Here is a 13,625-nt window from a genome sequence, read left to right as displayed (position 1 = left end):
ATTAACTTTGTGAGAGACCATGAAATTCGCTAAATGGCTCTTCCCGGGGTCTAAATATTTTAAATACGATTAAGGGGGCCACGCAATTTGTGATTCTATTTGGCGCGGCGCACCTCGAGTATTTTAAAGGATACCCTAAAAGGACTATAATTCTTCTATTAGTGACTATACCTGTAACGCAGTTTAATTTCATTAATACTTGCCTGGGCGGTCCAAAACCCGTACCAGAACCTATGGTGGATTGGGTTTTCGTCACATTGGGCTTCAACTTAACCCAAATAGAAAGACACATTGATCAGCCCAGATCCTGAGAGGCCAATTAAACCCAGGGCTAACGCCGGCCCAAGTGAGGGGCTACTGGACGGGGTCGCATATCAGTAGAGACTAGTGCCCACGTTATTCAAAAATAGGCTGTTAAGCCTCGATCCGTTAACAGACCTCAATCAGAACTGGAACTTAAGCAAATTCACACGGAAAAATACTACTGAACCTATTTCGAGTTGTTCAATTGTATCCACTACTTGCTGCAAATAATTTCAGAAATAGATACGGGATAACTAGACTAAGGTGATGATTAATAATATGGAGGTATCAAACTTAAGATGTTCAAGTCCTTATTCTATTCCAACTTCAACTTATCAGGCTAGTATGTTACATTACTCTACCACACTTGTTCATACAAACAACTGCAATAGGCAGTCCATTGACATAAAAATAAAAATCGAAACAGTCCAATCATATCAGCCTAATACTGCCCAGTTTTAATTACAGGAGTTAAACATCGGATGCTAATGTGTGAATTAACATAATCATAATTAAAATCCATTACACAGTCTAGATATTCAGTCCAATTATACAGTCCTTAGTGATTACATACAACAATAGAGTCCTAATCAATCACAAGTTAAAACAAAGGAGTTCAATAAGAGAGGCATGATCAGCACTTCATTTCACTTCAGATGCCTGGGAAGTACAAGATGTGTACCTGAATATTTGAATCAAACAGAAAAGGAAGAAGTCAGCAGCAGTAACAATTCCCAGCAGCAGTTCAGGAATGAGTTAAAACCCAGCAGCAATCAATAGATGAGTATAATAGCCCATAAAATGTTCAGCAATTCAGGATAAGTTGGAAAACCAAGCAGAATCCACAGATCCACCCCAAAATAGCACCAAATAGCCAGAAATGAACTCAGCACTTAACACGACCAGTAAGCAACCAACAATCAACTAGAACTAAGCAAATCTCATGCACATCTGACTTGTACAGCTTGTAAATATCAATGTCGAGCAGAATCAGATGAGTGCAAATCACTTCTGATCCTTAATGAACTAGACAATTGGATTAAGGATTGGAATCTGAAGGTGAGCTAAGGAGAAATTAATGAAACAGTAAATTTTTTTTTTTGATTTTCTATTGTTTTTCTGGAAATTTTGAGAAAACTGAGATCTAAGGGAGTTGGATTTCAATTTTCTGATCTCCACCTTCTGAAGAGTCCGGGAGGGGTTTTTATCGCTGCTAAAAACTTCCTCAACAAGGCAATGGGCATCCCTTTTATAGACAAAACTAAGGCTCTATCAGATTTTTCCTTTACACTTCTAGTCCCTCTTTTATTTTCAGTGTTTACCCTTTATTTTCTGACTTGTTACACAAGTAACTACACCTACTCTATTGAAATCTATACTATAGTCCATCCTAGAAGGTTCTATGCCCATTACAATTCCTATTCTACCCTTACCCTACTTCAATATTTACTAAATCTGATTAAACTACCATTTCCCATGCCTATACTACCCTTGACTACCCCTGAAATTACTAACCCTAGTTAAACCAAACCTCAACCTTTTTTACCCTAGTTAAAGATCATCAGCTATAACCAAGCAGTTCACTTAACTATGGATAACCTACTAAGGTTAAAATCAATCAAACTAACTGGACAAAATAACTAGTTATGAAATTAACTCTAATCAATAGACTATAAAAATCTAGTTAAACTTATTTTAAGACTTGAATTAATCAAAACGTATCCTAAGAATTGTTATTATTAAACTAAGAACAGTACACCTACAATCGGGCAAATAATAATGAAAAAGAATTATCATGATATAAAATCAGAATTTAATCATGCCATATGACAGTCAGAATCCACAGAACAAAAATAGGACAACGAAATAAACATCTAAAACAAAGAGAGAACAGAAGGAAAAATAAAGAAAAATGGAATACCTCTGGACTCGGATTTAGACTCGACTCTGGTAGATTTCTTGGCCTTATTTAGGTAAAAACCGTCCTTAATCATGTGTTTTCATAAGAAAACACATGATTAAGGGCTATTATCACCCAAAATCACAAAAGCCCCAAAACAGTGAGCAATTAGGGTTCTGGGTTATTTCTAGATCTAAGATTTGAACCGCTTGAGGAAGATTTGAAGCCTATTGACTGTAAATTCGGAAGGAGAAGGGTGAGGAGAAGCTTTGGTGTAATTTTGGGATGGTTTGGGATGACCGCCACCGGACACGGCGGAGACGGCGAGCATTGTTTGAATTATTTGAGGCGTTGGAGGATGATTTGAGGAAAAATATGATCGTATTCATAACGAGGGGACTGAGATGGTATGGTGGTGTGAATTTGGGTGCCTTTGGACGTGTTTGCATTTTGGCCGAAAATTCGATCCAATATTCGAGAAGTTTGGCTAGGAATTGAGGGATGGTATTTGGGGATTTGGAAAGAGGAGGAAAAGGGGAACTTGTGGTGAAATTTCGGGCGGATTTGGAGCATCGCCGCCGACGGCAACGATTTCCGGCCGGCGGCGAACGGCGGAGGGACGGTGGTAGACGGTGGGGCGAGGGCGGCCGACACCGGCGTTACAGGGGAGGCGTTGGTACGAGGAAGAGGGGTATGGTTTTAGGATTAATTAATTTTTCGGACAGTTATAAGGGATTTGAGACTTAGTTCTCAACCGTTGGATCTTGAAGGATCAACGGATGAGATTCACCTGGGCAGAACGGCGTCGTTTTTGAATNAATGGGGTTGCTGGACCGGGTTACAGGGGACGGGTTAGGCAGGCTTGGGCTGGGTCTCAAGGGGGATTCGTCTGGGCCTGGTGAAATTAAAACTTGGCCCAATTAATACTCCTTTCTCTTTCACTTCAATTTTCTTTTTAGTTCCTTTTTAATTCATTTTTCTTCTTCCAAAATTAAAATAAAAACCTAGATTAAAATTAAAAATCAAATTAACCTATCAAATTGAATTAATTAACTCATAATTACCACATCTAATTAAAAAAACAAATTAAAGGAAAAAAAAACTACCAAAATTCAAAATTAAAATTAAAAGGCGCAAAATAAACTATTTTTTGTGATTTTCCCATTTTATAAAACAACTAATTTTTTCTTAATCCTAAAATGTAGAAGTAAATCCTAAATGCAAATGCAACATATTTTTTTGTATTTTTTCAAAATTAACATGCACAGACAAAATGCAAACGATTAACATAAAATGCCACAAAAATACACAATATTGTAAATACTGAAAGAAATTATTTTGTTTTGAAATTATGGGAATAATTCATGTAGGGCAAAAATCACGTGCTCACAAGGAGATATTTAAAATTGGCCAACAAGACGATGACACGTGTCCCTCTGTTTAAATAATGAGGGCTATACTTGAACCCAACGTATAACGTCAGGGATATATTTGGACTCATCGTATAACAAAGGGTATATTTAAACGTTTTTCAAAAGTACAAGGGTATATTTGGCCATTTTCTATTGATTTTAAGTAGTTGTTCATATTGGACGACCACAAAGTATTCAATACATCTTTATATGTTATATTTGCCTTCTTTTGCCATGATCCGACCTAACCCGAAGTTCACTAAAGCATAGGTAAAAAATGGAAGCTAAGTTGGAGCTTAGTTATCTCAAATTTCTCGCTCCCACCAGCCTGACTCATGAAAATAAACTGACTACGGGAGATATTTGTGTTACTTCGTCTCTATTCATGTATTCCATTAAGAGAAAGGAGATATATATACGTGCAAAACAGAATGAAGAGAGAATGATCCAGGAAATGCGACAAGATTTATTACTCTCTCTTGATTGGTTGAAAGAGAAAACAGGAGAAAATTATCTACTTACTATTCTGTTTTGAAAGAAAAAAATTATGAGCTTAATTTGCCTCCCTTTTCAAGCCTTTAATACCAAAATAGAAAAAGTAAATTTTATGACTTTCTATTCGTTTATCACCTTTTTTCTCCTTTCCAGGAAATGTTTAAATTTCTCTTGGATAAAATAAGTACGGAGTATAAATTTCCACCAAATAATCTAATAATTAATATTTTTAGTAAATTTGTGCGTAGGATTTTTTGAGGCAATAATGATTCAAGTATGATATTGTATATGGGTAAAACCGGTCTCGTAGTACATCCCGGCCTCTGATATGATGAGCCAAGATTGAGATACGGTAACAGGAGGGGGTTCGAGACCGAGGTAGAGATCTCATCAATTTGGAGTCCGGGCCATACCGACTGCCCTCGAGGATATCGGGGTCGTGATTTGGGATCTGTCCTAGCCTTGATTAACTTCAATGAACGTTGTCAGGTGGTCGACCACGGCTAACAGAAGACCGTGATATCCGTGACCAAACGAATATCATGGCGGGGATCTCAACACGTACCGAGAAGAAATCGACAATCAGTTAATTAGGAGATTTTTTACCCTTTATAGAGTTGTACCTAATGTAGGATTCCCCCACTATATAAAGGGGGTCTGATTACTTGTAAAACACATTGTAACTCGCACTTCAAGGCAATATATTATTATTTCTCTACTATTAGCTATCCTTCATGTTCATTATCATTGATCATAGTGGGCTCGGATCGAGGTCGATTCTTTCACTGAGACTGGAACTAGCTCACCCGTGTGGTTTGAATTATTTCTGTCTTTCTTTATTCGTTATTTACTTCGTCAATTATTTTGTTTCGAATTAAACCACGTATCCTTAAAACCACTTACAAATTTAATTGTTATCCGATTTTGAGGGTAAACAGTTTGGCGCCCACCGTGGGGCTAAGGATAATAGTGGCTGTTTGATACAAACTTGTATAACACACCCTATTTTACACTTGTTCTTTGGAGTACTTTTGATTTCAGGTTAAAGTTTGAAATGTTGAACTCCCAGTCTGCCCCTCTGATCGTGGATGCTGAATCCGGCCACCATGGCGAGAACAACAACATAGAACCCGGTAACGAGGTGCCCCTCGTCGATCCCAATGGAGTCCCAGTTGCGGACTCGATCGACGCCAGCTCGCACGTGGCCATCAACGCGAACTTGCCTACCGATCCTGAGAATAGTATCCGCAGAGAAATCTGGTCGGCTGCAGAAAATACGCACGGCGCCGAAGATGATGGGATCAACTTACGGGTAATTTTCAAAATGTTACAGGCTCAACAGGCAACGATAGCCCTGCTCCAGAACCAGAACCAGAGCCGCGCGCCGAGCATGATTGAGCCCGAGCCATCCCGGGAAGTCGTCCACAGAAATGAACCTATCCCGGAGAGGTCGAATGAGAACGAGTTGGGGACCAACCCCAAGATCATGAAGATGCTTGAAGAACTAACAAAACGGATAGAATTAGGAGAGAAGAAAATCGAAGCCAATGACAAGAATGTAGAAACCTACAATTCCAGGGTCGATCAAATCCTAGGAGCACCACCGTTATTGAAGGGCCTGGACTCCAAGAAGTTTGTTCGAAAACCTTTTCCTCCAAGTGCCGCTCCGAAGCCGATTCCTAAGAAGTTCCACATGCCCGAGATTACTAAGTACAACGGGACGACCGATCCAAACGAGCACGTGACTTCCTACACATGTGCCATCAAAGGGAACGATTTGGAGGATGATGGGATCGAGTCTGTCCTGCTAAAAAAGTTCGGGGAAACTCTGTCCATGGGAGCCATGATATGGTACCAAAACCTACCTCCTAATTTTATTGACTCGTTTGTTATGCTTGCATATTCCTTCGTAAAAGCACATGCCGAAGTTATCAAGGTCGAGACCAGGAAGTCAGACCTCTTCAAAGTAAAACAGAGGGATAATGAAATGCTCAGAGAGTTTGTGTCCCGATTGCAAATGGAGAGAATGTTACCCCCGATTGCGGACGATTGGGCCGTTCAAGCTTTCATCAAGGGACTCAATGTTCGAAGCTCGGTGTGTTCATAGCAGTTGAAATAAAATCTGATAGAATATTCGGCTGTTACTTGGGCCGATGTGCATAACCGGTATCAATCAAAAATCAAAGTTGAAGATGATCAATTTGGGGCCCTTTCGGGGTCCGTTTATCCCGTCAAAGCCATCGATAGAGCCAAGAGAGACATTGATCGTGAACCGAGATCAAGCAGAGATCGTTATCAACTATAAAATGGGAATCGAAGAGGTAACGGATCCGGGAGAAACCCCATAAGAAGTGAAAAGAGAAATGATCGAGGTCAAAGTAACCGGAGACTCATGAGCAAGAACGATTTCGACAGACCTATCGGGCCTAAGGAAGCATCGAGGTTATCGGAATACAACTTTAACAAAATCAAGGCCATAGAAGACATTATCGTAGTGGACAACGTCAAGGCCGTACAGAGGTTAACCGGACGCATAGCTACTTTGGGTCGATTCATTTTGATATCCTCCAACAAAAGCTATCGATCTTTCTCACTCTTGAAAAAGAAAAATAACTTTGCATGGACTCCGGAGTGCCAACAAGCCTTGGAGGAACTCAAGCGGTACCTCTCAAGCCCGCCTCTGCTTCACACTCCGAAAGTATGCGAACAACTATACCTATACTTGGTATCCGAAGTAGCGGTAAGTGGAGTCTTGGTCCGGGAAGAAAAAGGTACGCAATTTCCAATATATTATGTCAGCAGTACTCTAGGCGAGGCCGAAACTAGGTATCCTCTCCTAGAAAAATTGGCGCTCATTTTGCTAAGCGCCTTTAAAAAGCTAAAATCGTATTTTCAATGCCACCTTATATGTGTTGTGACTACTTACCTGTTGAGAAAAGTAATGCATAAACGTAGCTCTCGGGATGATTGGCCAAATGGGTCGTCAAAATTAGCGGGTATGATATCGAATATCGGCCCCGCACCTCCATCAAGTCTTATATTTTGGTGGACTTTGAGGCCGATTTTACACCGGCCCTTGTACCCGAGGTCGAAAGAGAGTTGTGTTTAAACTTGGGGACTTCATCGGGATCTGGACCCTCTTTACGGATGGCGCCTCGAATGCAAAGGGGTCCGGACTTGGCATTGTATTAAATCCACCAATAGGTAATATAGTTAGACAATCTGTTAGGACTATAAAATTGACCAACAACGAGGACGAGTACTAAGCCATGATTCTAGGTCTCGAACTAGCCAAAATCTTGGGAGCAGAAGTGATCGACTCCCTCCTTGTGGTGAACCAAGATACTTAGATAAACTCCAGGTAACGTTACATCGGTTTAAGGAGTGGACTTTACAACACGTACCTCGAGATCAATACAGTGAGGCCGATGCTCTCGCTAACTTGGGATCATCGGTAGACAACGATGAGTTCAGCTCAGGAGCAGTCGTACAACTCATGAGATCGGCAGTGGAAGAAGGTCATGCCGAGATAAACTCAATGAGCAACTTGGAACTGGAGAAATAAGTATATAGAGTATATGAAGACCGAAAAATTACCTTTGGATCCCAAGGAATCGAGAACTCTGCGCATGAAGGCAGCCCGGTTTAGCTTGTCCGAGGACGGCACCCTATTCTAGAGAATGTTTGGTGGTCCACTCGCAATATGTCTAGGACTAGAAGACAACGAGTATGTTCTGAGAGAAATCCCCAAAGGTACCTGCGGAAATCATTCGAGCGCCGAGTCGTTAGTTCAGAAAATAATCAGAACCGGCTACTATTGGATCGACATGGAGAAGGATGTGGAGGAATTTGTACGAAAATGCGACAGATGCCAGAGGCATGCTCCGATGATTCACCATCCCGGGGAGCTGCTACATTCGGTGTTGTCACCCTGACCGTTCATGAAGTAGGGGACAGACATCGTCGGCCCCCTTCCATGGGCACCCTGTAAGGCTCAATTTATATTTTTTATGACTGACTATTTTTCTAAATGGGTTGAGTCCCATGCATTTGAGAAAGTTAGGGAGATGGAAGTCACTGATTTCATATAGGACCACATAATATGCCGGTTCAGTATGCCGGCCGAGATCGTGTGCGACAATGGGAAGCACTTCATTGGCAGTAAAGTAAGCAAGTTTTTCAAAGACCATAAGATCAAAAGGATCCTCTCAACACCTTATCACCCTAGTGGGAACGAACAAGTGGAGTCCACGAACAAAACCATACTCCAAAACCTCAGGAAGAGATTGACTAACACCAAAGGAAAGCGAAAAGAAATCTTGCCCGAAGTCCTTTGGGCATACCGTACGACCTCAAAGTCCAGTACGGTGGCCACCCCTTCCTTGCTGGTTTATGGTGCCAAAGCTCTAATACCGGTCGAAGTGGGAGAACCGAGTCTCAGGTTCCAATATGCCATCGAAGTGTTAAACAATGAGGCCATGAATACGAGCCTGGAACTGTTAGATGAAAGGTGCGAAGTCGCCCTCGTTCGGCTGGATTCCTAAAAAACAACATAAATAGAGGTATTACATCGAAGAACCAACTTTCGTGATAGAATATAAGGGTCCACCAAACTCTATAGAGAACCAGGTTTTCTATCAGGTTCAACAATACACACGCACAGATCAGTAAGTAAATGACAAGAGGAATTTTACATGGAAAATCTCAGCTCAACGGGATTAAAAATACATGACCTACCCCTTGTAGGATTTAAACTTACACTAACTAAGCAAATTTTAAGATTACAACCTATGAAACCTAAGGAATTAACCTCTAATCCTCACTAACTTGTAATACACAGGTTTAAGGTTTACAAAGAGTTTCCTACAGAATGCTTCTACACAAGCTAGGTAGGAATTACATTTGAAGAACAATTACAAAGTTACAACTCAACTAAGGACATGAGTTGCTTTGTTTTTTTTCTTAAAGCACTTGAAACTTGCTTGCAAGATGGTCACGTGAATAATCTTCTGAAAAGTTCAAGTGAGTGTGTTTTACCTTCCTTGATTGTATATATACATGTGTGACATCACTTACAATGATGTAAGTAAGGTAGGTAAAAAGTCTTCCCTGGAAAGTTGACTGCTGCACTGTTTCTGCACTGTAGCATGCGTAGGCAGCAACATTCCAGCTGTAGAGTTGACTTCGTACAGTCTCCTCAGGAATTGGTAGGGAACTGTTTTGTCAGATTTTCCTTCCACTCTGAAGAGTTGAATCATAACACCCACGCTGAAACCCAACCTGGAACCTTGTGATCTTAAGGTCTTGTAAATGTGTAACAGGTTCCGTATTTGGTTCTGGATAGTAAGTTTGTTAGATCATCAAAACGTAAAGCAAAGTGCTTATAACATATCAATTTCCCTCTTTTTCATTATGACAAACTCATAATTGAAAATCCCACAAAGAACCACATAGAACCAGACTGCGAACCAGAAAGGCCTTAAGTTCCCCCCTCAATCTCTGCATTCCCCCTTAATTAGTACAATTATATTTCCCTCTTTTTTTGGAATCATAAAAAGATCAGTAACAGGCAATTAAGCAAGAAGGAAGTCTAGTTTTAAGTTAACTCATACCACTTACATGCACACTATCATGATTAAGAATAGAGCATATAAGCAAGGTATAAACAACAACAACGGTAAAGCTTGCATTAACATAATTTTGGATTTTACAGCAGGAGCAGAGTCAATGTTACTACCACATCCACAAATTAGAACAACCAACAAAAAATACCACAAGTTATCACCATAAGAATTGACACTGAAAGACGGGACTAGAAACTAAATTGAGGGGACAGAATTTAAGTAGCACTGGTTTTGAGCATTTATTAACTGAGATATGGTAGAAGTGCTTGCAACCCCTCCAAATTTCGCTATACACTCACATTCTTCAAGAGTGCCTTTCGAAAAAGTTTCCTTCTTGGTGCCCACTTTAACTGGTCCGAGAGGAACCTTGAAGTGCTCAAAGACCTTGGTAAGAAGGAACCCATACGGCAGCCCATGATTACCATCTTTAAAGTCTGCAACTTTATTCATGTGCTCTATTATGATCCCAGGCAGATTAATGGTAGTGAAGTTGTCCAATTCTTCCATGAGGAATAGGTCTGCATGAGAGGTGATGGATATTCGCTCAGCTCGAGGCAGCAACACTTTGTTTACCATCTCAAATAGCAGTTGGTAAACAGGAGAGAGGGCCTTCTTCTGAACCCGTTCCCCCTGCTGAACTGCTATGTCCTTCAAGATTGCGTTCCTGAAGTTCTGAGTACAAGCTCCCCGAACACTAGACAACCCTTCAGTAGGCACACCAAGAACAGATCCCAACAAGACGGAGTCCATTACCATATCAACCCCATTCACCAAGGCACAAATGTGACCATCCTCAACCTTGTACAAGTCAGCATAAAAACTTTGAACTTCCTCCTTATACATCCTAGCAGCATCCCTTGTGAACAAGTGTGTCCATTGTTGGAAATCACAGACCTCAACCAACTGTCTCATACCAGCCTCCTCCAAGACATCAGAGGCAAATGTGCGTCCCCATAGTACCTTTTGACTTCTCAATCTCTCTTTCCCAACACTCCCTGGATTACCAACTCTGGCCTTCTTTGAGGAATCAGGTTCCTCATCAGTATCAACCTTTCTCTTAGTAGTCTTTCGAACACCCTTCTCCTTTTTATTAGACTTTACAGATTTTTCACCTGATTATTTCTCCACATTCTCAGTAGCAACAGCATCATCAGACCTAGTCAGACGTTTAGCAGACACAGAAGATCCCCCTTTTGGCTTGAGAATACCATGCTTTTGTGATAACTTCTCAGTAGCAACAGCATCATCAGACCTAGTCAGACGTTCGGCAGACACAGAAGATCCCCCTTTTGGCTTGAGAATACCATGCTTTTGTGATAACTTCCTAGTCAACGTACTAGGTTCCTCTGCTTCTTCTTCATCCACATTCTCAACAAGCGCTATCTTCTCATTTACAACTTTGCCATCTTTCACTAATTTTCTTCTCCTTGACTTAGCTTGACTTTTTTTAAGAGAAGACTCAAGAGCCTCCTTCTTTTGCAAACTTGTTGTGGGTCGCTTAGGAATTGGATCTTCACTTACAACTACTTTACGCCTAGGCAAACTGGCAATTGGTAAATCATCTGAATTTCTTCACTTTCCTCCTTTTGTTCATCAGACGCAGGGCTTGTCTCAAGCATAATCACAGTTAAAGGCTCAACATCTAAATAAGGAGAGGGAGCAGGGTCAGCACTAACCTGGGGTTCCTGAGAAGGACCCGGAGTTGGATCCTCCGAAGGAGGATCAGGTCCTCTAGCAGGTTCCCCAGTAGTACCTTCCTATGCTAAAGGTTCAATAGGCATAAGCTCATTATCCTCTCAAACAGGCTCAAATTCTTCCCCTTGAGTCTTTATACCATCCTCACTTCCTCCGACAAATTCCCCTTCATTGGTGATGGACAACATATTTTCTATGGCTTCCTTTTCTTGTAGATTCATGAGAAACTCAGGAGAAGTAGGAGCGGTACCTGCGGGCAGGGGTTCAGGAGCAGTCTTTGTTGAGTAAACAATTTTCTCTTAGTCTGGTCTGCCCTTGGCCCTTCTTCTATAGGAGAACTTGAGATTTTCTAATTTTCTTCATTCTCAACAATACTAGTTTCATACCTCTTTTCTGGCGAGGTAAGAGAAGAGCTCTGGGCAACACCTCTTGTGAGAGTTGATGCTTTGTAACTCTTTTGAGAACTGGAACTCGAATGGGTAGGAGAGGAGATGGAGTGTGGGGGTGACTCTGTTCTAGGGTTTTGGTTATCTGTAGTGTGAGGAGGAGAGTCTGGCGTTGGTGTTTCAACCGATGAGGACTCAGTGAGACTAGAAATTATTTGATTTCAGCCATGGTGAGAAGAAGAGAGAAGATTTGGTGAAATGAAGAGAGAAAGAATAGGAAACATGTTTGGAAGTGTGGATGTGTGGAGTCTCTGAAGACACCCATCAACAGCAAGGTTAGGGCCTTAGTTCAGGAGTGTGGAACTAAGGATGATGAAATTGCTAGGCTCAAGGCACGCGTGGCTGAATTGGAGAATGAGAGAGATGGCCTTAGAACTGAGCTAGCAAAAGAAAAGGAGAAGAGTGATGGAATGCTTCAGAATATGGTAAACCTTCTCCAATCTCAACCCTCTAGTTCTTCCAAGCCCTAGGCCTTCCAGCACTTGTCTTTAGATCCAGTCTAGTACCCCTAGTGACCCGATTTAGGGATATTTCAGTTTTTGCTCATGTTTTGGATGTTTTTTCTTTCTTTTTGTGGTTTGTTTGTGGAAACATATCTTTATCAATGACAACTGTTGTTTCTCTTGTTATATGAAGATTCTGATCTTAATAGTTTAATTATGTCTGTTGATTATTGATATATTTACTCATGTTTTCACTTGCAGTTGCCTCAGTGGCCATGAGTAATTATTAAAATCTAGGATTCACACTGTGTATGCAACTTTTCGATGATGCCAAAAGGGGGAAGAGATATTGAGATATTGTGCTTTACTCTTTATTCTGAATAATGTGATATTTATAACCTAATTAAACCTGGTCCTTGATGATAAGTTAAGATTCTAGGTTAAGTGTTGATGGTTAAGCTGAGTTCTTACAGGTTCTTTGATCAGTAAAAGCACAGAGTTTGTCATCATCAAAAAGGGGGAATTTGTTGGCCCAAGTTGAGGTGAAGTTTTGAAGAATGACAAATGAACTCAGTAATGGACCGGGTCCATCATGTGAGGCACAGTGTTTATCAACCTATACATGTGAGATACACGTGAAGGAGATAAGTCTCAGTGATCAAGCAGCAATATCTCCTAAACTGATCGAAAAGGTTGCATATTGGATAAGGAGAGAAAGTCTCCTTATGAGAAGAGGACATAATCCGGATAAAGGATAGGGTTGGAGTTTGTGGTGTTCAAGGACTCAACTTCAATGGAAGATCAGCAATTGAGTCTCAATCAAACTCTAATTACTAACTCATTAAATAACAGTGATTGTTCTCTTTTACAGGTATTGCACAAACGCAGAAGTTAAACTAAATTGAGAGCAAAAGAGCGAGGCAATTTTGCAAGCAATTTATGTGAGATTCAAGTGTGCATTCCTGAAGCTACTTGGACAAGATAGAAGAACCAATTCCATTGTGTCCTTCTTTTATTCTAGTTCAATTGTAGTCGGTGATTTAAAGTTGTACCTTTCAGCTTTCATAGAAGCATTTGTACTAGGTACTTTGAGTGTTCAAGTTATAGGCTAACTTGAAGTTGTCGCAACAGTTGAGGCTGTGTGCCATAACGGGATTAGAGTTTAATCTTTAGGTTTACAAGAGTTTTGTAATTGTTGTTTTGGCTCAGTCATTTTAGTGGAAGTTTGGGAAAATCCTACTGAGTAGTAGGTCGTGGATTTTTCACCTTTTGAGCCAGGTGTTTTCCCGTAAAAATCTCTGTGTTCT

General features: G+C 40.7%; 1 protein-coding gene across 1 annotated transcript; it reads right to left on the bottom strand.

The window, feature by feature from the left end:
- Nucleotides 1-9,929: 9,929 nt before the first annotated feature.
- Nucleotides 9,930-11,679, bottom strand: LOC109205987 (the record flags this gene model as incomplete). Its single annotated transcript, XM_019368755.1, has 4 exons — nucleotides 9,930-10,846; nucleotides 10,943-11,277; nucleotides 11,334-11,491; nucleotides 11,537-11,679. Coding segments are annotated over 4 exons (1,553 nt in total), but the record flags the coding sequence as incomplete, so codon positions are not given.
- Between the last annotated feature and the right edge of the window lie 1,946 nt (nucleotides 11,680-13,625).

Source organism: Nicotiana attenuata, unplaced genomic scaffold (assembly GCF_001879085.1).
Source record: "Nicotiana attenuata strain UT unplaced genomic scaffold, NIATTr2, whole genome shotgun sequence".
Lineage (NCBI taxonomy): Eukaryota > Viridiplantae > Streptophyta > Magnoliopsida > Solanales > Solanaceae > Nicotiana > Nicotiana attenuata.
This window is presented reverse-complemented; position numbering and strand designations above follow the sequence as displayed.